The sequence below is a fragment of the Balaenoptera borealis genome (assembly GCF_965194805.1).
Source record: "Balaenoptera borealis genome assembly, chromosome: 17".
In the NCBI taxonomy this organism is placed as follows: Eukaryota; Metazoa; Chordata; class Mammalia; order Artiodactyla; family Balaenopteridae; genus Balaenoptera; species Balaenoptera borealis.
Window position 1 is genome coordinate 54,888,794 of NC_138876.1, and position 25,763 is coordinate 54,914,556.

The following is a 25,763-nucleotide window of genomic DNA, read 5'->3' on the forward strand; positions in this document are numbered from 1 at the left end:
GAACTCCCTTAGCTTTTGCTTGCCTGAGAAACTCTTAAACTTTCCTTCAGTTATGAGTGATAACCTTGCTGGGTAGAGAATTCTTGACTTGAAAGGTTTTTTTTTTCCTTTTAGCACTTTGAATATGTCATGCTACTGTCTCTGGCCTGTAAGCTTTCTGCTGAAAAATCTGCTGATAGCCTTACAGGGTTTCCTGTGTATATGACAAGTTGTTTTTCTCTTGCTGCTTTTAGGATTATCTCTTTATACTTCACTTTTACCATTTTAATTATAATGTGTCTTGGTGTGTGCCTCTTTGAGTTCATCATATTTGAAACTCTCTGGGCTTCTTGGGCCTGAATGTTTGTTTCCTTTACAGATTAAGGAAGTTTTCAGCCACTATATCTTCAAATAATTTTTCTTCTCTCTTGTCCCTCAGGGACCCCCTATAATGTGAATGTTATTCTGTTTGATGTTGTCCCAAAGGTCCCTTAAAGTATCTTCACTATTTTAAATTCTGTTTTCGTTTTGCTGCTCTGTCTGGGTGAGTTCCATTGCTTTGTTTTCCAGCTCATTGATTCATTCCTCTACTTCATCCAATCTGCTGTTGAATCCCTCTGGTGTATTTTTCAGTTCAATTATAACTTGTTTGGCATTTTTTAATATTTTCTGTCTCTTTGTTGAAGTTTTCACTGTGTTGTCCATTCATTTCCCAAGTTCAGCGAGCATCTTTATGACCAATTACTTTTAACACTTTACCAGGTAGATTGCTTATCTATGTTTTCTTTAGATCATTTTCTGAGGCTTTGTCTTGTTGTTTTGATAGGAACATATTTCTGTGTCTCCTCATTTTGCCTAATTCTCTGTTTTTGTTTTTATATACTGGGTAAATCTGCTGCCTCTCCCAGTCTTAAAGGAGTACACTTATGTAGGATATGTTCTGTGAGGCTCAGAAGTGCACTCCCAACTGGCCAACAGAGCCAGATGCTCAGGTGATGTCTCCTATGTGGGCTACATACACTCTCCTGTTGTGGTAGGGCTGCAGCTGCTGTTGCAGTCCACTGGTGGGCAGGGATAGTCCCTGGAATGGCTCTGGAACCCAGCCATGGCAGCTGCTGGGCATTGATGGGCAAAGCTGGACCTCAGAACTGCTATGGGACCTGGCCATGGATGCTGCCAGGTGCTGGTGGGCATGGTTATTGCCCAATCAGCTGTAAGTCCTGGCTAGGTTGCAGGGGTGAGCAAGGCTCTCTGCAGGTGTGCCGACTGGGGCTAACAGGTTAGATGGAAATTTCCAAAATGCAACCTGTGCTGGCATTAACAAGGTGGCTCCTGCCAGTGTCTCAGTCCCCAGAGAGAGCATTCCAACTATTCCCTGCCTCTCCAGCAGATACTTCAAAGTTAGTAAGTGGATCCCCTTTACCTATGGTCCATGCAATTTTCAATCTAATGCTTTTGTGCTGGTTTTGGGGCCAAGTCTGTGTGCAAGCCCTTTAAGAGTGAGTTTCCCATTCCCTGTAGTTTTAATAGTTTTCCTGGATTTCCCATTGATTTTCAAAGCCAGGTGTTTTGGAAGCTCTTCTCTTCTGTGCAGAATCTAAGGGTTGGGATGCCTGATGTGGAGCTCAAATCTCTTGCTTCTCAGGGAAAATAATCTTACCTTTGTGATCCTTCCTGATTGTGGATCACCAAGGCTGGGATATGGTTTTTTCCTCAGCATGATCATATCTCAGTTTTTCCTACCTATCTCAATGATACCCTTTTACCCTTTGTTGTGGAGGCTCTGTTCATCCACTTTTCGTGTCCCTTTCAGAGAGAATTATTTCATATGTAGTTGCAGATTTGTTGTGTCTTTGGGAGAAGATGAGTTCAGGATCTTTGTAGGCCACCATCTTGAACACACCTCCTGGGCCAATTTTGATATATAATTTTCACCTGATAGGTTGACAAGTAAAGGTGAGTAGTGTCTTTAGAACACATGTATGCCTATTTTCAGGGGATGCTGGTATTTCAACTTATAAATAAAATCTGGTTGGCTTAATTTTCTATTTAATATATGAAAAAGTGACTATTTCATGCATGTAGGGCTACAGGCGATAAAAAAAAAAACCTATAAAATCTCATATTTTTTATTTTCCTGGAAGGATTTATGGGGAAAGGACTATGTAATTTGTTCCCAAAGATTGGCTGACAAAAATTTAATGGAGCTTAAACTGTTCTTTCTGTATCTTTATGTCTTTTGTTTTTTAATTTCTTCCATTTAACCAAATGCTAAAACCAAGAAACATAATCTGTCTGGAGCATTACCACAAGCTCTCTGTGTTCCTCCAAGGAATTTGGTCTCCTCATTAGTATGTCATATATAACACCAGTAGATGGTTTTTAGCCAGTTGTGCTTACCTTAGGGCTCAGTTTTCAGAGAATCTGGGTATTTCAGAGTAACTGAAGGAGGCCAGTGTTCATCATGGGTCATGGTAAAATGAGCTTTATTATAACTTTCACTAAGTTGTCAACTAGATGTAAAGTACCATTGCAAGCAGCTTCCACTGGGTTCTTGTAAAGATGAAGAGAAAAGAAAATAACCTTCAACAAAATTGGTCTTCTGTTTCTCCAGCATCCTTTTCTGCCTCACTTTTATCTCCATGTCAGCCTTTCTTTTAGTTTGAGGCCCATTGTTTTTCTCCTTTCAAACCCTCTCCACCAATTAAAATTAAAATTAAAAAGGTCCTGATGTTATCATTTGCATTTGGTCAAACCTCATTTTTCTTTATGTTAGCTAATCCAGGTTTTTCTATTTTTAAGTATAACTTATATTTCCCTAGGCCTCACCCACCAACCTATAAGGCAATTTAAATCACTGATTTCTTGATCTGACCTGCTAGAATAAGATTCTCTATACTCCCACCCCAATCAAAACCTCACCCCATTTTCACCCTTGGAGTCTTTCAGGATGTTTTGTATGCTCAGGGGCAAGTCTGCTCATGTTCCTCCATCTGCCTTCCTGTTATAGCCTTACTTATCTCAAAAGCAATTTGAAAGAGATGCCACCCCACTACCTTGGCTGCTGAAAACCTTTGTGGGAATGCTACATCCCTGACTAGGGTAAAATCCATGCATTTTTTTCCCCAACTGCACTACTTCAAGGTATCATGTTGCAGTTTACTTCTTTCAATTCCCACTGTGTTCCAGGTACTATGTGGTATTTTGTGAACTAATGGGTCGAATGTCTCCCAAGTTGTTGCAATTTGTCAGCTGGGCCCTTAAACAATTTTGCTTTGGCCTTTGATCTTACAAAATCCATTTTAAAGACAGTTCCTTTGACTTCTACTTGCCATTTTGCTTTTTTTTTTTTTTTTTAAGAAAATAAGAACTTATTGATACAATTAAAGCCTTTAGTCTACACCTCCTGTTCTCTTTCTATTTTTCCCTTCCTAGAGGTGACCATGATCACCTGAAACTCATGGTTACTTTCCTCAATTATATTGTTTGTTATTACTACATAGTATAAATCCATAAATAATATTTTGCATTGTTATGTATATTTTACACTTTATGTAATTGGTATTATACTATATCCATTGTTATTCAATTTAACTTTTTTTGCTTAGTTTGCTTACATTTTTGAGATTTATCTGTGTTGATGCATATAGTTCTGTTTATACTCCATTGTAGGACAATGTCACAATGTATTTGTACATCTCTCTGTTGGATGATATTTGTTTCCAGCTTTTAGCTATTAACTACTGCAAAAAAATGCTTTAATAATTTTTTTTTTCCTTCTAAAGGGATTTGAAGCAATTGTAGTGTGGAAAACTTAGAATAAGGAGGTATTCTTCAGAGATTGTGGTTATAGCTGTCACTGAAGGTACTTGGGGTGGGGTATAGTTTGGGAAAAGGGCAGTAAGAAGAAAGAGTTGCTCTCCTGGAATATTCCTTCCTTTTCTCTTATCTTCTCCCTGACTCTAACAACGTTTGCCTCTCCTCTTTCTGCCACTAAGTTTCTCGTATATTACCAATCCAGATCCCATCTAATCTCTTATAGTAGAAGTAGTCTGCTTTTGGAATTTCTACCTCTATGAAAGTTTAAACAAAGTGGTATAACCCAACTAAACTTTATTTTTCTGATCCATAAAAATTAAAATGATATTAATGACTTAAGAGTGTTATTGTGAGGAATGAAAGATAATATCTGGGGCCTTATGGCAGACTGGACTCTTCCCAAAGATAGCTGGAGTAGATCCGCTCCTGTTGAATCTGGGGGAGTTCTGTGACTTAGGGCCTCTTAACATGATTTCTCCAGCAGAGGATCAACTTTTTAAATGGAGGCTCAGGCCTCTAAGAGATTATTTCTGGAGAAAGAAAGTAGAAGGTGTCAGTCTCGAGGCCTGAGCCTGGAAATCAGTAAAGTTTCTTTTACGATATTCCATTAGTCAAAGCATCAATAGATGACTGGAATAGCCTCCTAAATGATCTCTTCAATCATAAATTCTTTCCTTCTTTCAAACCTATTAATAATTTCTCATCACATTTAATGTAAAATAACTTTACATGTTTAAGGCTCTGAATGATTGTTTCCCTGTCTACTCCTCTAAACTCATTTCATATCACTTTCCCCTGCTCACTATGCTTCAGCTTTGGTCCAGTTCTTTTGCAGGTAACAGACCACCCCAAAACTCCGTGGTTTAAAGCAACTATTTTTTATCTCACATTTCTGTGGTGTGGGGGTTCAGGGGATTAGGAGGGTTGTTCTTCTGGTTTTGCTACTCATGCAGCTGTATTTAACCAGAGGATCAGCAGGAAGCAAAGTTCAATTGGGACTCTGAGATGACAGGGCTTTGCTCTCCAGGTGGTATTTCCATTTGAAGGAGGCAAGACCAGACAGGGCTCTCTCTCATGGCTCATCTGTGTTCCAAATAAGCACTTACCAAACTTATGTTGTTCATGGATGTCCCATTGGCCAAAGAAGTCATGTGACCAAGCCCAAAGTCAATGTGGGAGAGAGCTTCATAAGAGCATGGATACCAGGAGGCAAGATTCATTGGGGGCCATTAATGTGACAAGACCCAAAGGCCTGATTTCATTTCCTGGAATCCACCAAGTTCTTTTCTACTTTAGGGTCTTTCCATAGTTTCTTTTTTTAGGCATTCAACAAATATTTAGATACCCACAGGTACTGGACAAAGTGCTCAGGGCTCTTACGAGGTTTTCCTTCTAAAGAGGGGAAACACACAGTAAGCAAGTGCAACGACAAACAAGATAATTTTAGATGGTGATAAGAGCTCTGAAGAAATAAATCAGGGTAGTGGGTAGAAAGTGACTGGCAAAAGTGGAGAAGTTAAGTTTAGCAAGAAGGTCAGGAAGATCTGAGCAGATGGCACTGAATCTGAAATCCGAATGATGAGAAGGAGCCAGCCACAGGGTGTTACAGGCAAGGAGTATTCCAAGCAGAAGAAATAGCTCCTGTACCTCCACCACTACCCTCCCTGGCCACCTCCTGACTTCCTCTTTACACAGCTGCTGCCTTCTCATCTCAGCTTGAAGATCACTATTTTCAATAGGCTTTCTCTGTCTGCCTAATCTAACGTAGCCTATTCTTGCCCTCACTACTCCCTACCCAGTTTTCTCTCTTAAAGAATTTACAATTTTCAGTAATTTGCTTGTTGTTTACTTATTTATTATAAGTCCCCAATAAGCTATAATACCCATATAAAATAGGGTCATGTCCCAAGATTTCTTGAATATTTTCATAGAACAATGATTATTCAGCATTCAAAAATAATTGCTAAATGAATTAATAAAGGAATTAACATAGTTAATCCCAGTCTGAAAGTGTGACCACAAATGCCTGGAGTGGGACATCTTCATATGTCCGATTCCTGATGGGCCCAGACTACTGTTGTCCTTCTCATTCCAGGTTGGTTTTGGACTATCCACTTTCTGGAGATTTCATTTTCAGAAGCTCTTTGGAACTTCCAGGACTCTGAGCTTAAGTCAGCACTGCACTGTCTACCCTAACAGGTTTCCATAAATTTAAATTCCAGAAAGGGAGCTTTGGGGTATTGCTCCTTATTCCTTAAAGAACTCTCCTGGGATTCTTATACTAAATTCCTACCTCTCTCTCTGGCTACTTTCAAATTCTTCATGAAAAATAAAAGATTTTAATTCTATTTCATTAGACTACACCTCCATAAACAATGATAACAGCTGTCAATCATCCTAGTTTGCTTACCAGGTACCAGATACTTGAAACTAAATTTAGCCCTCACTACAGTCCTGCAAGGTAGGAATTCTTTTCCTCATTTTTCAGATGAGGTAACAGAGACTTACAGAGGTCAAGAAACGTCCACAGTGTCATCTAAGGATTAAATGGTAGAGCAGGTATTTAGACCCTTGAGTCTAGATCTGACTGTTTTCCTACCACCCACATTGCCGTTGTGTTGACCCACTCAACATAGGAGAGGGACATAAAGGTCCACTATGACTTGCTTCCAACCCTGAAATCCCAAACTTTCTGAAAACCAAGTTTTTCTGCAAAATTCTGACCTGACTTGACCTGAACTCATTTGTGAACAAAACTTGACCTGAACTGATATGAAGCTAATTATAGTCCTTATTTATTCCACTTATTATGACTGCTTATACATTTTGCTATAAAAATAGTAATGTGTTAAATTACAGGGTGCTCCACCAGGCACCACTAAGGGCATTACTTATATAATATTTGCATTGTAATGCTCTTATAAGATCTGAAACATTCTACAGTCTGAAGCACATGTGGTCCTAAGTGTTTCAGATGAGCAACTGGTAATCTGTTATATTTGTGAATGACTCTATAGTCCACAAAGCTTTTTCAAAGTTGAAGTAATTTTATATCATTTTCCTCTCATGCACAAAGAGGAATTTAGGGAATTTTCTAATGTGCCTTATCTTCTTGCTTTCTTTAAAGTAACTTCATTCTGTGATTCCAAGGTATTAGCTGTACTTGATCCCAAGAGAAGTTTGGGGTCATTTGTTCAAGCAAAAAGACATTTAATTTTAAAATTAAATAACGTGTTAAAGGGGAAAGGTGAGGGCCAAAAAAGTATACAGAGAATACTATCTGTATTTTTTGAAAGAGAAAATATATGCAGTTATTTTCATGTATATGCATCAACTAGAAGAGTATGAGCAAAACTGATAACTTTGGTTCTCTCTGGGATGATGGGAGGGAGATTTTTTTTATTCTGTACCCTTTCATAATTTAGAACAATATGAACTTATTATCCATTCAAAAAATTAAAGTCATAAATAAATATATCCATGAATGATTTTTCACAATGTGTGAGAGACTCAAGACACAAACGCTACCCAAGTCAGCTGAGTTACAAGTGCACAGCTTGGCATTAGTCATTAGTGTGGCACATAATAAATGGCTCATGTTCTTCTTGCTTTCACCTTTTTCCCATTTAGGCCAGATGTTTTTCCACACATTTTTGATTACTGAAGAGCGCACACTGTCCTTTGTTTTTGGCTCATGCCAGGCTGCACTATCCCTCTGTCACTTAGGTCCCCGGACAGTATTCTTCTCTGGCAAATACTCTCAGCCTCTGGTCTAAGTGGTCATCTGAGCCTGAATTCAACTAATGGTCACAGAACAGATAGAATAAGAGGATTCTGGATGAGAAGCTGGGCTAAGCTTGCAGGCAGGGGATAGGCAGAGAAGGCACATGGGTCCTGAGGCAGGCAGCAGTCCATCTGTGATGGCCAGCCCCAGACAAAGGCAAGGTCAGAGTCCAGGTGGGAGGCCCAGAGAGTGAAGCTTCTCTGGATGGCATCAGATAGAACTGAACCTGGGCATACAAGTGTAGGTTTGACATTCAAGCCAGGCACTAAAAACAGAGTTAAACTTCCAGAAAAGATAGGTTCACACATGTTTACTCCAGAATGGAACTATGACATCCCCTCTGGACTGGTTTTAAGCACTTTTCCTCCTGAGGACAAATCAGAGAGGGGCAGGAATCTGTAAGTGTTGCTTGTAACATGTAGTGAATGTGATTCTCTCCCCATTCACATGCAGTGTTGTCCAGCCCAATTTTATACTCTAAGAAGTGATGGGTCACCAAAATCCCAACAAATTTTCACTGTCCATCGCCTGGAGTTGGATTGAATGATCTGGGGGCAGCCCTGATAATTAAGGAGGCAGGCTGGTGACCTTAATGGAAGTGTGTGAGTAATTGTGAGTCACAAAATCAATCCATAGCTCATTTTGACAACCATAAGTTGTGGTGCCCGACTGCCGTGGTACCATTTGTCTTATGCTTTGTTCATATTATGATGAGGGGATTAAGTTGTGCTCAATTTAGCTTTCTCTAGACACTGCAATTCAAGTCTTCGGTGAGTAGCTGCATTTCAATCTTACTAAATTTAATAGATTTAAATATTTTTTTCAGGTGCGTGCATTGATCATCAATCTTTGCATTGGCTCAAGCAGCCTTACCAGTAACAAAAATACTATATCGCTACCTTTCCTCTAGGTTCTCTGAAGAGGTAGTGGAAAGAATTGGATTTTCAAGCTCACTTTGGAAGAGGCAAGTAGGAAGGAGACTGAAAGCAGATCGTAAATTAGTTGGTTTAGGCAGGACACCTGCCCCGTCAGTCTCAGCTACATCCAAATGGAAAAATGGGTGATCTAGGATTACCCTCATGCAATGCCAATGGCCAAGGCACTGAAAGGTCACATCTATTATGGTTGGCGTTTCTCTCCTCACTAGGCTGTTTTTTGAGTGGATATCAAACTCATGTCATACAGAAGGCATGTTCATCATGCCAGAGCATTGCTGCTAATATTTGATCTAATAAAAGTCACCCTATCTTTTCTTCAAGCTTTATGACGTTTAGCGGCTGCTAAATGATGATTTCCTTTCTTCCTCACCACTCCAACTTTATGTTTTAATGACTTGAATCCTTAAGCAAAGTTTTATTTGCCACCTCTTATTTTAAACTTAGAATGATTCTTTTAAAAATGTAGTAACCAAAATAAATGACACAGTCAGCCTTATTTCCAGAAGTGATTTTAGGTTAATAGTTGAGGCTCCTTTGAAAGGAGCCACTGGCCTTTACTAATAATATCATGCTCACCAGCAAACAACTTGGCACTATATGTGTAGTATCAGAAGTTGGGGGAGGACTAGAAACACAATCTTAACCAAAAAACAAAATTAAGATTGAAAAGTGTAGCAACAGCTGGTGCCAGCTGCAAGCAACCGCACAGTTGAATCATGTCCAACTCTGAGGGGGATCTCTGAGAACTCTTGGAGCCTGCAACAGGAGAAACAAAAGACCACATTGTAAGAACGTCAAATGTAAACCCAGCTAGCTAGCACCCCCAGAAATTACCAACAGGAGGAACTGATAACATTGCCAGGAATTCACCTTCCCCAGATCAAATCACTGCATAAAACAGTCCTATTTGTTCTAGGAAGTTTATGCTCATAAGCTTCATTCTAACTGGAGCTTCATTCTTAGCCACTAAGGCCCTTAAGGAATCCTTTGGACTCTGTGGGTCTTCATTTTAAAAGCATTACTGACATGAACCTGGGGAAGTGATTTTCCTGGAGTTCTTTCTCACCAGACTGGTTCCGGCTGCCTCCTGGGTGATGACGGAAAACTAAGGCACTAATCTACATGTCATTGCCTCATTTTGTAATCCTCAGGCAGTTGCACAAAGGTTGTGTGGAACTTTACCAAGTAGTTAAAGGCACAGTCTGGGACAGTCTTAAAGGACTTAGGCTTGTTACTGAACTACCTAACTATTGCATATTAAGGAACTCCACCACAGACCAGATAAACGAGGTGTAAGGGAATGCAATCAACATCTTTTCACTCTCAACCCTGAAGTTTGGAAACCCAAGGCCTTTCAAGTCAACAGTTGAGAACTGTTGCCCAAGTAGCCTCTCCAAAGTTTTCTGATTCCAGAAAGGATCCCTAAGAAACTACAGGAAAAGACCCTGTGCACTCTCACTATGTGAGTCAGTGCTGAAGGAAGAGTTATATTTTACCAGAGATCTTCAAGAGTTCTTAATATTCTTCACTTACTTGTAGCCAAGTCTATCTTTGAGATCAGCTTAGTATAAGTTATATATTTAAGTAGCTCTCATTTGCCTAGAGCAACTTTTTTAAAAATTTAAAGAAAAGCAGAGAAAAGTCAGAATAAGACATATGGCCTTTAGCAACTAAATTACACAAGTAATCTATTTACAGGAGACAGGATCTGGAAGGACTTTCATTAAAATCTTGCTATTTAGCCTTTAGCTAAAAGAACAACTATTGTTTTTGAAATTTTGTTGTAGGAAATCTAATATAAATTTACTTTTTCTTCCTCCAGCCCTAGAAATATAAGGGAGGAGGATCTGTTATGTTCCATCCTGGCTCTGATCCTTCACCCTAGGACTAGAAGAAATAAAGTAGATTTTTGTGGAAATGTAGAGATATATGTTCACGAGCTACATTGCAACCAGGGAGTTGAAATCATGTGTAGCTTGGTTTCTCTACAGAAATGTTAGAAGGGTAGACACTGAAAGAACATCAAGAAGGATGTGTGATGGCTCTGTGGGCCTGGACAGCCTGGCTGTGGAGATGCAAAAACCCACAGCAGCCATCATTCAGGAAAGATGATGGCCCGTATAGCACCCTGACCCCTCCCATGAACAAAAAAGCCAAGCCCTGTCTATGTTGACATTAAGAAGTCTATTTTAAGGAAAATACAAAGATTGTTTGAGAGGTAATAACTAACCATATCACTGAACTCTTTTTTAATAATGAAGTACAAAATGATGAAAGAAACACTATTTTTAGTTTGATTTTATAATTCGTCACTGGAAAGGATGCTTGATACAGAGCTTGAAGACACTGTTCTAACACTTACATCTGACTTTGGGTAAGTAGCTTAACTTTCTCATCTGTGAAAGCCTCTTTCTTCATTTTGAAAGAGGGATACTAACATTTGTTCTACTCAGCTCACAATCTTCTTAAAAGTTATAAGTAAGATCACGTGAGTAAAATTACAGTGAGTAAAAGCCCCTTTCTATGGGCCTGTTCTAGAAGAAAGAGTTTCTTTCTTGAAAAGCATCTATAATCATTCAATTTATTTCTTACCTATTTCTTAGAAAAAAAAAAAAAAAAAAAAAAACCCTAAGGAGGATTATGTCCCATGGTTTAAAGGCTGATTAGCTAATATACTTCATCAGTCAAAGTCTTGGAAGTTCTGACACAGACCTGTGTCCTCAACTCTCAGGGTCATTTAACTCTCCCATCCAATTTAACCACAACCCACGCAGTTTTCCATTATTAGTAGTACACTCAGTGAAAATGTAATAGCTATCTTTTACTGTGCATCTGCTATGTGCCTTTATCTCTAATCCTCATAAAAAAGCAAAACCTTCAAGGTGAGTACGATCATTAGCCCGCTTCACAATAAAGAAATAGAATGATTCAGAGAAATTAGGTTAGACAGATAGACAAATTTTAGTTAATGCTAACAACACCTGAAAATAGCTGTGACTCTAAAGAAAGTCTTTAGAGACCAAAAGAGCATTGTAGCTATGGCTTCATCCGCATTAAGTGTCCGTGTTCACTCTTTTTTTTTTTTTTAACATCTTTATTGGAGTATAATTGCTTTACAATGGTGTGTTAGTTTCTGCTTTATAACAAAGTGATCACTCTTTTAAGATCAGTAAAGGGGTTCTCTGTAATGTACTTCTTCTGTGCACTCTGAGTCATTCTGCAAACCGGTATTTCAATTAGTGGTCTTGCCGCTTTTCTTTGGTAGCCCTACTAGGACAGGAATCAGTTAAGAGAGAATTAAAGTGGCAACTTCTTGCATGCAGCCATGGATATTTCCACTACTAAAAGGCATTTGGTTATTATGCTTGTCTTCACTTAACCATGTAACCGACTTGAGCATTTGATTCAAAAACCCCTGCAGAAGACGTCACCACCCTGTTGTTAGCACATTGACCCAACAGATAAAAAAGCATCAAAAAAAAAAAAAAATGAAAAAAAGATTTCTCCTCTGGAGGCAGGTACTAGTAAAAGCATTAAAGGATTTTTAAAGTCTTATGAGGATAAAAACTAGTAAAACAGTAAATATTTTTACAAGTGGCTGCTAATATTTGGTATTCTTCCTAAAAGAGGAAGGCATGTGAGGAAAATGACATTCCTCTTAAAAGAGTGTTGGTAAAAGTGTCCAAATGTGTTTTAAAATGTCACCTTGGAATGTTCATTAAAACAGATTCTCAGGCCTCCTGTGAAGAGATTTTGATTCAGTAGGTGTTACTTCAGTATTAATAATGTGTTTGTTAATATAATCTAATGCTTAATAGGAATGCATAATAGCATCCTAATCAGGACCTAGGATCTTCAGAGGTGACTACTTACCATATCTACAGCTAACTCAACACTGAAAGGTTAGTTATTTACTATAAAGGATATTCAAAATAATTTTGTGCTCATGAAATTAGTGGTATCAAGAGTAATAAGTGACTAGAGAAAATTTGCTAAATCCATAGTTCTTACATGAACAAGATATATGAGTGGACAAGTACAATACTTGAATGCCATTGATGTAGTATGTAAGTCTAGGCCTCATTGGGCCTCAGTGGACCCAGCTGCCTGAACCAACAACAAAGATCACCAGTCCTGATATCATCAAAGCGTGTTTGAAGTGAGTCCTTCATTCAAGGTGCTGGGTGGTGAGCCTCACTTGCAGCAAGCCCTCCTGAAACTGCAGACAAGTCACATGACTATTTTGTGCCAATTTGCTACTAATGAATGTACAATGGAGGGGGTTTGATCAGAGACTTGCTTTCATTGAAACATATCATTAGTAATTAGATTGTGAAGGCAGATTCCTATAGCCCCCAGATACGTCTATAAAAGGCTACCAATACTTACCAACAGAGCTTGATATATGTTAGCAATCTAAATTGCATCAGGTCATCTCACAAAAGTAAGGGAGTGGATGAGACATGCATGTGCATTTTAGTTCACATATATGTGAATCTGAAGCAGGTGATCTACAGATTATACATTAAGAAACACGGTATTAAGAGAGGACATATTCAGTTTCAAATGTGTTTTAGAAATCTAGTCTTTGATAAAAGGGTTTGAGAGCTAACAGAATTATTTGGGGAAGTCGATAGAAAATGTTTTTAAATCTTCAGATAATTTTTAGGTAGATGGACCCCAACAAAGGTTGCATGAAACATCTTAAGATAAGGTGACTGATGTGACTGACCTTCACCTCCATTAATATTTACATTTGAGAACTTATCTCCTTTCATGTTTACATGTGGGATTTAGTTTAATCTGTGGCAAGCAGATGTCTTTTACTCAATTGTTTGAATTTCAGGCCACATGCAATCATTCGAACTATTTTATTTTATTTCATGTATTTATATTATGTATTTACCTGAGAGTTAAAATCAAACTTTTTTTTGAGGCTGAAGTTAATCATTTACATTTGTGCAGTATTTTAAGGTTCATTAAGGATTATGCATGTTATTTTCTTTTGAGATGAAAAATATTGCTTAATTATGTCATCTGTTATAGAGGAGCCCATCAATTCCCTAAACAGTTATAGGAGATAAGACAAATATTATTTTGTCTGTTTTAAAAATAAATATAAAGATGGTACAATTAATCTGCACAAGTTACCCATTCATCCAGTAGAAGAGACTCCTAACAATTAGCTTAAAAGTGCACAAGCCATAAGAACCTGCTGTATAAAAATAAATAAATAAAATAAAATTCAAAAAAATTTTTAAATAAATAATTTTTTTAAAAAAAGTGCACAGCCTATATTTTCAGTGTATTCAGTATATATCGTTCCAACCAGTAATTTCAATGCATATGACAATCAACTAGGTATATTTAAAATGTAATGTTTTCAAAAACAATAAATTGTAAGAAATTGAATACCTCTATGCTGTGGATTAAAATAGTTACCTATGTAGAGTTGACTAGGTTAATAAAAAATATTCATTAGTGAATTTTAAAACTGCCTTCAAAAATAAAAATAAAATGTTCCAAGGCAGGAAATATAAGGTTGAAAGTTTTTCTTTTATTACAGTAATAAAATCCATGAGTTATGGATCTGTGAAATTTCTATGTCAAAAGTTCAAACCACATTTCAAGAGTTAAGTTTTGATACTTACAAAGTGTCAAAAAAGTTGACACTTATAAAGACCAACATTCTCACTCTCCCAGCAATGACTGACAGACACAGACGGGTCACTTCATTCCTCCATTAATAGAACTGAGAGAGGAAAGGCTCTTTTTCCTTAGTTCCAAATACGAACATGAGTTCATCTCCAGCAAAACTCATTCACAGACCCCTGAGTTCAGACCAGTACGTTTGGGTGGATGCAGTCCCTGATGAGTGTTTTTTCTTCTAAGTCTTTATAGAAATACAGTAATTGAAGTTTAAAATGACAACTTAATTGTCCTCTCTAAAGTATTTATTGAACACCACTATTTTCCATGCAGTGATTTAAAAAAATAAAATGGTCCATCATTATCCAGGTGTCATTATAGAGATGGTTATAGATACTAAGCAAGTAAACAAATGAATTTCAGGATGCAAAAAAATTAATAATTTCAGGATGTAACAAATGCTATGAAAGAAAGAAGACAGACTGAATTAATAGAGTGACTGAGAAGTAGTGGGTATATTAAATTTAGACGTCAGGAAACTTGTCTCTGAGGAGGTGAAATTTGAGCCTGTGTAAAGATCTGGATACAGAGGCATCCAGACAGAGGGGACAGCAAGTGCAAAAGTCCTAAAATGGGAACAAGCTTGGTATGGATGGAGACAAAGACATCCACTGGGAAGAATAAAGTTGGTAAGACATCTTGTTACAAGTGGAGAGAAAGACCAGTTTGGAAGAAATAATAGCTGTGAAATCCAGATAAACCATCCTGCCATTTAAACTGATTCAGCAGAATTTCCAATTGTCTTACTGCAGAAATGTACAAGATAATATAACCATTTTCCATGACCCACTTCTCCACTAGAAATAAGCTTTCTCTTGTCACCCTAAACAGTATCAATTCTGGAAAAGCAGGGAAATTAGGGAGCAAAGTGAGAGTTATGCCAAATTTAATAAACATGACACTTGATTTTCACTGTGTATATTTCCTTATTTTAGGGAAAATATGGGTCCCAGGGAAGCCACCTATCCTTATGTAATGCTAAGGATTATAGAACTGTATTGCCTTTTGGAATTTCTTTTCAGTGGCATTTAGCAGATCTCTACCATAGTTAGACACAGCACTCTTTCACATTCCTAGTTCCTTCCATACCAAAGAATTATTTTTTAATTATAAATTTAAATTTGAAACTCATCATAATTTACTTGCCTTCATAAGAGTTCATGCTTTCAGTTTTAAAAGACTGAAGTAGGAATCAGAGGAAAATGTTCATTTAAGAGATTAGGAGAAAAAAAAATCAAATAAGAAATGCTAAATATAATTTAAAATTAGCTAAACATGGTTTTCAAATTTTGTAAAACATTGAGAAAATGTCTCTGCTTTTTTGAAAACATTTCAGGGCACTAAAAAATCTTCAACAAAGTTAGTTGATGCTACTCAATAAATAAATGTAATAAGATATTAAGTAACTTTATGTATTTGTGTATTTATGTATGTATGTATGTATTTATTTTATTGGCCACAGGCCCATGTGGGATCTTAGTTCCCCAACCAGGGATTGAACCCTCAGCCCCTGCATTGGGAGCGCAGAGTCCCAACCACTGGACTGCCAGGGAAGTCCTATTAAGTAACTTTAAAGCAAATGTTTTATAGACAGCCTGTTAAAATGGTGGTGTAATAAAATAGAGAAGAGGATGCACTTATGGGTTTTAGAGGTAACCAGAAATGGATTCAAATCCTGGCTCTTCTCCTTGAATTTTCTGAGCCTCAATTATTCCTCTTTAAAAGTGGGGTGAGACTAACCTAATCCTTAGGTCTACTGTGAAACTGAATTAAGTCATTATTTTAAAGGATCCGACAGATGGTAATTATTCAATGAACAATAGTCTTTTCTAACCTACTCCAGTACCCCTAGATGAGTGCACGGTGAAATAGCTCTCCTTAATAATAATAGTAAATCTTTTATCACTTTTCATAATTCTTTTTGCTTGTGTGTTTGTTGCAAGAATTTTATTTATTGTGAAAGAAGGTCAAAAGATAAAATTATGGCATATGGTTTAAGGGTAAGATAATATCAACATTTTATCTTTAAATATTTTTTTCAGTAAATATTTGGCCTCTAAAATTCCATTTCATAAGGTAAAGGAAGAAATCTTTCTTTCCCTTCTACCCTCAGCCCATTAAAACATTTTCATCAAATTTGCAAATTAAACCAATGTAATTATTAAAATTAAACATTCTGCACATCATTCTTTCAACATTTAAAAATCTCTATTTAAAGTACTACAATTGGTTTTTTTTCCATATTATTGACATATAATTGACATATAACTTGATACTTCTAAGAGTTACCAATTAACCAATTCTTAATCAAAATTATTTATCCATTTTTACATTACTTTTTAAAAAACTATAGGTTTTTCCATCAGCCTACTTGCTCCTGATTCAATTGGAAGTTGTCGTTTTTTCCAAATAGGTTGATTAATATAGTAGTTTGATTTAAAGTTACTTTTAACAAAATAGCAATTAGGAGGAGCAACTTATCTGGCAAAGAGTAGCCTGTTTCTATCATTCCATGAGCTTCTGGCCAACCTGAGACTCTGTGTCTAGAATGAAATAGCCCAAGGGTCAAGTCTGACTACTGGTCATCATGAGCCAGACCAGACCAGATCAACCAATCCAATCCTCCAGAAAACAGAATCAAGTGGAGGTCAATGGGCATTTGTTGACAGTGGAAGTTTAAGAAAGAGTACAAGCTTTGGAGTTAGACAGATCTAAGTTTAAACCCTAGGCTTGTAAGATATAAGCAGCCACTTACAAGCTTTGCATAACCCTGAGGAATTGTCTTCAATTTCCTCTTATGTGGAATACACATTTTAATGCCTAATTTGGTTATTGTGAGAATTAGATGAATTACTGCATATAGACTGTTTAGCCTAGCATTTGAGTAATACTGGACCTTTAATAAATGGTATGTTTAAAAAAAGTTCCCTTTCAAGTAATAGTTTCTTCTGCCTACTAAAGTGTGGAATGGAAGCTTAGGCCTCTTCTAACTTTGTTCATGAGCCATACATAGTCCATCTGCATCTGAGCTAGTTGGCTATCATTAGCCAAAAGGGACAAATAATGTGCCTCTGGTCAGCCTTGCTAAAAATTGTGCCAGATTCACTTATTTCAGAAAGCCTAGGTAGCTCAGACAATTCCAAAGTGTGAAAGGAAGTATGACTACCAAGGCATGGAAATCAGTCATTACTATGGAAGCTTATGTTTTCCAATTGTGTTTCCTCTGAGCACATTTAGAGCCTTGGAAATATGGACCTAGCCAGTCTGACACATACTAATTGGTTTTCTTTGCCTCCTTGAAAAGTCCTATAGATCTTCTCATCACTCAACAAGTGGCAAGTCTCACCATGGTCCAAGCTTAAATTGGACTTAAGAGAATTGCGGGCATAGATAGAGAATTAGGGATCATCCACCTCATAGCTCAGTTTGGCATTCAGCAGAGGTGTAGTAAAGAAAACAACTGCACTTGGAGGCTGAAGTCTTGGCTTCTTGGCTTCTTGCTAGTTGTGGTGAAGACCCTCAACATCTCTCAGCTACAAGATGATAATTCTCACTGTATAGGATTTATGTGTGTAGTGGTGATGGTAAAATAAAATAATACAAAAGTGCTCTATAAATTGTATAGAAATATACAGAAGACCTCTATTTGATGTGTAAAATAAATATTGGACCATATTTAATTTCAATATTAATAAAATCTTCTCCATTTATGAATCCAAACTCCTTTAAAAATGAAGGACTTTATTCTCATCATGTGTGTCTTTGAAATGTACCATTATGAATAATATATATTACAAATAATTAGTGATTCTGTTACCTGATTTTAAATTAACATCATGATACTTGTTCTGATCAGCCTGTAAACACGCAAATTATTCTTCTTACTAAATTACTGTTGCTAGTATTGCTTAAGTGTCCAGCAAGGGTAAAAATTGGAAATCTCAAGTGCACAGTCATTTTCAGTTAGAAATTCAAAGAATCATGTATGATAATACTCAGCCATATCTTCTACTAACATGAGAGAAACAGCGCTTGGTTTTATAAAAGCTAAGATTTCTGTATTTCTCTTTTACAATATAAGAAAATAAAACAATTGGAACTGACCTTACCCTTGTGGGCTTCTTTTAGAATACTTATTTTTTTTACATGTATATACTTCCTGATAGGTAGAGGTGATGAAATAGTAACATATTAAGGGTAGAGATGGTTCTATAAAAACCTACAAATTGTGGTTTCAGTTGTCTATTGCACATTCAGTTGCAGTCATTTATTTCAGGTATTATCTTTGTTTTCAGAAAAAGAAAACTAAGTAGAAGATCATGGCAAGTCCTGACTGGGGATATGACGGTGAAAATGGTAAGCGTTCTTCTGTTCATGTAGATCAAATAACGGCTTCCTCTCTTTTCCAATAAAAGAGATATTGAGCACTTAAAATACCTATGTAGTCATAGATTAATGATTTGGTTTGCCTGACGTTGAATTATAATAGCTTTGCATGTATTCTTAGCAGTTGTCCTTTGGGTCATTGTTGTCTACAAAATGCATTCTGTCTCTCTTCCTCTCTCTCCCTCTGTCTCTCTCTCCATATGTGTATATTAGAAATCTATTTCTATAACAGTAAAATATGTATAGTCTGATCCCACAGACTATGAGCATATTACTTGTATTGACAAATACACTATTTTATTGTATAGCATAGAAAAGGGGCATTCTCAAACATTGAATTTCCATGAAGTTAAACAGAATATCATTTAAGATCCTCAGTAAATCCTAATCTAATAAACAAAGTTATATTCCTAAAACTTGGATTTGAGCATTTGATCAAGTTTTGATTGTAAGCATATGTTTGTCCTGGTAGGTCCTGAACAGTGGGGCAAGCTGTACCCCATCGCAAATGGAAATAGACAATCTCCCATCGACATCAAAACCAGTGAAACCAAACATGATGCCTCTCTCAAACCTATCAGTGTCTCCTACAGTCCAGACACAGCCAAAGAAATCATCAACGTGGGACATTCCTTCCATGTAAACTTTGAGGACAATGATAATCGATCAGGTGAGCCAAAAGACCCTTCTAATTTTTCTTTGACTTTACTGGGGAAATTAAAACAATGGGGCTTTAAGAAACACAAACGACCATCTGCAGTCTTTTGTGCACATGTGTAACACTGATGGAATCTGGTGAAGTATCTTGAATTTCTAGAAAATTTACAAGTGGTAAAGATGATTTGGGGGACCCCCAGATCTGTCTTTTTTCAGTCCTTCTCCTTTACAGGGACACTATTCCATTTCTTCTTGTTTCCAATGTCTTTTTGCTCACTTCACACCCTCTGAATAAACAGTAGCTTTTCAAAAAGGTCTATGAACTATCATGAATATAAAAACTGAAAAGGCAAATATTTTCTAATCGAGATAAGGGTGGAGGATCCTAGCAGGGAAGAAAAACAGAGGTGAAGAATATATTTATTTTGTGTGACCAGAAAAATGGCTCCGTAACTGTGAAGTGCCAGTAAGAAAATGATCTTGTGGGCATCTTGCATGGAACAATTCTGTGCATAAGTATACTTGTCTATATTCCCCTCTCCTTGCTAGGCCATGGTGACTGAATTATCTTCATATCCCAGAATCTAGCACATAGTAAAATTTTCAAAACTGTTTACTGAATAATTTATTAAATGACAATTCCATAAAACAACTCTACTGACAAAAGGCAAAATTTATTTTAGCACTTTCCTACAAGGTTCTGAGCCTAAATTTTAGACACCTTGCTGCTATGTCCACTGTTAGGATTAGGTCTGGTATTATGTGTGTTTTATTAATCATATGATTGGATAGACTCTCTAAAGAAACATGGTCATTCAATGTTAGAATTTTAAAAGTGACCGTGCTGTTCTACTGGAACATTCTTTTGGTCCCTGGCTAGGGATTCTCAACAAAGCTGTCAAGATACCCTCTTGTGTCCTGATCAGTTACAAGGTATGTGTTGAATAATTTGTTACTAAAAATAAATTACTAAAGATCTTGATGCATACTGCCCACTACTGTCTTTGTTAAAAGAATGAATGAATGAACTTGCAAATTAAAGCAGATTTAAGGAAAGCCCTGTAATCATATAATTCACTCATTTTCCAATATGCTTTCTTGAAGGCAGAAAAAGGTAAAATTACAGCTCATGTGCTGAGAATTATATATAACTCATGCACTATCTTAGGGTGCACCATACATATGAAGACCATCATTGTGGATGTGGGGAAAAAAACCAACAAGATGGAAATTTTGGCGCTACTGTTTGTTTTCATTTCTACTGAATCCAATTTAATGTTAGTTTATATTAAATGCAAAGATAAGCTGGAGCTTATGATTGTAACACTAACAGTAGTTTCCTTTTTCTTCTAGTGCTGAAAGGCGGTCCTCTCCCTGAAAGCTATAGGCTCCATCAGTTCCATTTTCACTGGGGTGTCAAAGATGACTATGGTTCTGAGCACTTAGTAGATGGAGTCAAATATTCTGCAGAGGTAAGGTAGCTTAGCGAGTGAGCGAGAACTACACTGAGAGTCCTCCCAGAAGCAGCTCCCTTATAACATAAGACACCATTATAATGGCTCCAAATGAATGAGCATTCTGGTCCCTGAAAGGCACTCTCAGGCTCCATTAAAATCAAATACAGACACACTGTGTTTGGCAGTAGAGGGAAATTTTTCATGTGAAAGAGGCAGGTGAACTTGGAGTCAAACTCATGAGCCCCAGAATACCCTCATTTCAGAATGCCTTGAAAACTTATCTTGATGTCAGTCTAGCCTCAAGGGGAAATGTTGCTCTCCTCTTAAAGCTCTGACCCCCAAATGGAACACACCATCATTCTCTTCTTATTTAAATGTTCATGTTTGGACACACCAGTAGCATAGGTGTAGCTAGGCTGGAACACTTTGGTAAGACTCTACTAAGAGTGCAAGTTTAATCACAGGAGTCATCACAGAGTAGCATACTCTAGATGAGGGTTTGAGGTTCCCTGGCTGCAGGCCACTCCCCTCTGGCCTCTTGATTCGTCCCCACATGGAAGTTTGTGATCTAATTCAAGACATTCTGTCTGATATCCATGGAAAAATAAAGAACATTTGCAGCAAACTGTCAACAGAGGGTATGGAAGACTGAAAACAAAGAACTTTTGTTCTTCATATGTATGAATATACAATACATTTGTACCAATATAGACTGGTTGGCATTTTTATTTTACTTTTATAAAATGAGTTCATAATATATATGGTTTTCCAACATGCTTTTTTTTTCACTTACCGATTTATCATGATCATTTTTTCAAGTCAGTAGGTTTAATTGCACCTCTTCTTTTACTGTCTGTACAATATTTCAGTGTATGCATATGTTAGAATTTATTAGCTGAGCCCTACATATGGACAATTACAATGCCTTTTCCTTTTTGTTCTGTTGGGTTTTTTGCTTTTACCAAAGGAAAAAAAAATGATGCAATAAATACATCTGTACATATATCTTACACCCTAGTGAAAGCAATTATGTAGGGCAGATTTTCATAAGAGAGATTGTTAGGTACAGGGTATATGCATTTTTCATTTTAATAGAGGATTTGGGAATAGTATACAAATATAACTTACTTTATGTTACATTGTAAAGCCAGGCTAATAACTTTCAATGTTACAGAAATCCATTAAATGTTTTTTTTCCTATTTCTCCTTCATAAAATTGAAGGTGGACTACAATCAAATGCGCTGAAAGCCTAAATTAGTATTAATAGCATCTTTGGAGGAGGGTATTTGGTTGTATTTAAGAAATATAAACTGGTTATTCTCTCATCTAATTTGAGAAAAATAAAATTAATCCAGGGTAGAGATGACAGGCACTTAGCCACAAAGTTCAACATATGACAGATGGTTGGAGGGAGGATGGAAGGGAGAGCAGGAGAAAGGAAGAGGTGGGGAGAAAGAGAGAGAGAAGAGACAGAGAAGAGGGGAAGGGAGGGGACGGCAGGGGAAGAGAGGGCAAGGGAGGGGAGGGAAGGGAAGGGAAGGGAAGGGAAGGGAAGGGAAGGGAAGGGAAGGGAAGGGAAGGGAAAGGAAGAGAAGGGAAGGGAAGGGATACATGGCATGGAGAGAATTGGTTTGATTTAGAGTGATACAAGTGACCAGATGATCACTTTACATTGGGTGGTCAGAAAAGGATTCTTTCAGAACTGGCATTTGAGTTCAGCCTTAATTCAAGTCAAAATCCTGCTGTTGAAAGATTATGGGGAAGGACACCCCAGAGAAAATCAGCAGCTAATGCAAAGACTCAAAGTTGTGAACCAATTGAAGGGGTATAATCTATGAGATGTGCTGAAAGATGGATGTTGATAAGTGGAGAAAAGTAAGAAATTAATGACAACTGTTGTATTTTTTGGTTGAGCAATTAGATGGAAGGTGGTGCCTTTTCCTAAGAAGGGAAAATGAAACAGGTCTGGCAAGGAGGAAATCAAGAGTTCTAGTTTGGCCATATTAAATTTGAGATTCATATTAAACATCCATGTGGAGATATCAAGAAAATATCAAGAAGACATACACACATACTTGGATATACAAGTCTAGAGTTCCATAGAGAGGTTAGGCTAGAGATGTTGGCTTGAGAGGTGTCTGGATGTGCTCAAGAGAATCTGTCCTTGGCCAAGACTCCAGATACTTCAGGAACCCCTTCTCATAAAGTTACTAAGTACCTCAAGTGAGAGCAAATTAAGTTTTTGTCCCCAAACTAGTTAGCCAGAATTCCTGATCTTCTTATACCAAAGAGGTTTTTTTTTAAAAAAAAGGAGTAATATTGAATAGTTATGACATTGTTAGAAAAGAAATTTTACTTACTGGTTCCAGTATTTGCAACTTGCCCACTCTGTTCAACACACAGATAACCCTTCTTAAGAGTGAGAACATAGCCCTTTCCATGCCCTGGATGAAGGGTCACATAAGTTTTATCTATCAAAGCCAAGATATATCTTTATATATTAACACATTAACGTCTAACTTACTTTTTACCTTCACAACGGTATAAATAACTACTCAACCACATTGTCATTTTTAGCTTCATATAGTTCACTGGAATTCTGCGAAGTACTCCAGCTTTGCTGAAGCTGCCTCACAGGCTGATGGTTTGGCACTTATTGGTGTTTTGGTGAAGGTGAGTTATAGAGAGTTACAGAGCTCTGCTAAAACTATTTCTTACCAATCAGACCTCAAAATAGGATGAAATAAGGCAAAAGAATATTGAGTCTTTCTTTCTTTTTGGAAAGTTCCCCTTCTACTAATGACTGACCACAGGTGAACAAACAGTTCCCTAGCGTATTGTTAGTTTGTTTTCTCTTGGCTTTTCCCACTTGAAGAGAGAAATAAATTTCAGGTAGAGATGAAATGGAAAGGTGTTGAAGGTGAGGCTAATTTTTTTTTTTATTTTTCAGCTCTTCCAAAGTCCCTTTCTTCTAAACTTCCTACCTCATAGAGTCAGGAGTTTATCAATTTAATATTTCATAAGAAAAATATATTAAGAGGATTTTTGTCCCATAAAGAAAGTTCAATTGATATTTAAAATGGAAGATTTGTTCACATCTTCTGTAGGAGAGTCCCTGAAAAGTTCTATAGGGAAGTTATTATTAGAGTGGGTATATTTGGGTGACTAACTTTTGGAATTATAGTGATTCTAGTTAACCTTTATTGAACACTTACAACATGCCATTCATTGTACTAATTATAATTAATAGAACAAAAGGTAAGAGGTTTGTTTTTGTATTACCGTTTTGCTAAATTCCTATATTTTGACTTGCATATTTTTTCTTCAGTTACTGTTTTAAATTGAAAAAAATTAACTAAATAGGATTTGACTTGATAACAATTTTTATCTCACACTTCATTTTTTTTTAATCTCCAGGTGGGTCAGGCCAATCCAAACCTGCAGAAAGTACTTGATGCCCTAAAAGCAGTTAAAACTAAGGTAAATAGACTAATTAAGTTAGTTTAAATCAGAGAACAAGAATCCGCAGAACTACAGAAGTCATTTAACTGCATATTTGATGTGAGGAGTAGGAAGGCCGAAGCAAAAACTACCAATCTGAAAATCAAGGTACTACTTAGATGTTCCTTGCTTCTGAGACGGTCTCTGACTCAGATATTTGTTTTATTTTAGTTTTGTTTTTCATAGTTATTGGTCATCTATTTCGGCACGATGAAGCCTGTAGAAGAATGGGTTTCATAGCTGTTCAAATTTGTTTAAAAACTATAACCAACTAAAATGTGAATTTTTTTACATCATGGAGAAAGATATCTTTATTTTTTATCAATACAAAAATACAGAAGTTAAGGGTATTGTTTTAAAATCCCTTTAATATGCAGTGTCTGATAACCATGATTCCTCCTGTCAGCTTTAAAAAAAAAAAAAGATGGATTTTCTGATATATTTAACCTTAGCTTTACTGTTTTAATAGTAAATAGTTAAATCATATGTCAGAGATATGTCATTTTCTTTCATGGTATTTTTATATAAAATAAATCTAGTTCATGTTTAGTCTAAAAAATTAATCTTCAAATGGATATATTATAAAGTGGAAAGTCTGAAGATAAATAAGCACTCAACTCAGGAAAATAAAAAATAATATATGAAAAGAAAATAGAAGGAAATAATTAATGAAGATGAAGCAAAACATTAATAAAATAAGAAAGAAAATGAATAAATACAAGGTAAATTTTTATTAATAAAATGAAAAGTTGATTCTTTGGAAAAAAACAACAAAAAACACACTTTTGGCAAGTTTGATGATGGAAAAAAAGGTACACATACAAAAAAAATTATTAGAAATAAGGAATTGGGTCATAATTAAAGATGTGGTAAAAAGTTTTAAAAGAGAAAATTTTGTACACTTGACCCTTGAACAACATGGGTTTGAACTGCACAGGTCCACTTATTCATGGATTTTTCTTTTTGATAAATACATGCTATAGCACTACAAAATTGCCACTTAATTGAATCTGCTGATGCAAAACTGTGGTTATGAGGGATGACCATAAAGTTATACATGGATTTTTGACTGTGCAGGGAGTCAGCACTCCTAACCCCCACATTGTTCAAGGGTCAGCTGTATAACACTATACCAGTAAATTTGAAAATTTAGATTAAAAGGATGAATTTCTAGGAAAATGCAGAGAAACTGACTCAAAATGTGTTGAAAGCCTAAACAGATCAAGAATCTAAAAAGAAATTGAAAAAATAGTAAAAAATGTATCTAATGAAAGAAAACTCTAGGCCCAGACCACTTTATGGGGAAGTGTTCCACAACTTTTAAGAAACAATCATGCCACTGTTAACTAAACTGCTCAGATGAGGGGACAGAAAACTTTATTTTGATTTTATTAAATGAAACCTAATACCCAAGCTGGGTAAGAACACCACAAAAAAGGAAATCATAGGCTAATCTTTCTTAGGAATATAGCTAAAAGAAATATTGAAATCGATTACAGCAAATCATATTCAACAGTATATTAAAAGAGTAA

At 36.5% G+C, this 25,763-nt stretch overlaps 1 protein-coding gene and 1 long non-coding RNA gene across 3 annotated transcripts in view; one reads left to right on the forward strand and one right to left on the reverse strand.

Annotated features, from left to right (window-relative positions):
- Window positions 1–25,763, forward strand: part of CA1 (carbonic anhydrase 1) — a 72,956-nt gene that overhangs the window by 43,554 nt on the left and 3,639 nt on the right. Inside the window, exons 1-6 of one of the 2 annotated variants that reach the window (XM_082363623.1) lie at window positions 8,238–8,352; window positions 18,525–18,585; window positions 19,088–19,285; window positions 20,626–20,744; window positions 23,308–23,403; window positions 24,148–24,210. In XM_082363623.1, coding sequence (XP_082219749.1) covers window positions 18,549–18,585; window positions 19,088–19,285; window positions 20,626–20,744; window positions 23,308–23,403; window positions 24,148–24,210 — 513 coding nt within the window. In that variant the 5' untranslated portion in view covers window positions 8,238–8,352; window positions 18,525–18,548. Of the gene's footprint in view, window positions 1–8,237; window positions 8,353–18,524; window positions 18,586–19,087; window positions 19,286–20,625; window positions 20,745–23,307; window positions 23,404–24,147; window positions 24,211–25,763 lie in introns of those variants that run through there. The other variant, XM_082363622.1, reaches the window with a different exon arrangement.
- The window catches only part of LOC309614842, a 63,484-nt gene continuing 46,072 nt past the window's right edge, over window positions 8,352–25,763 (reverse strand). Inside the window, exon 3 of the long non-coding RNA XR_014236419.1 lies at window positions 8,352–9,276. This is a non-coding gene — a long non-coding RNA (uncharacterized lncRNA). The remainder of the gene's footprint in view (window positions 9,277–25,763) is intronic.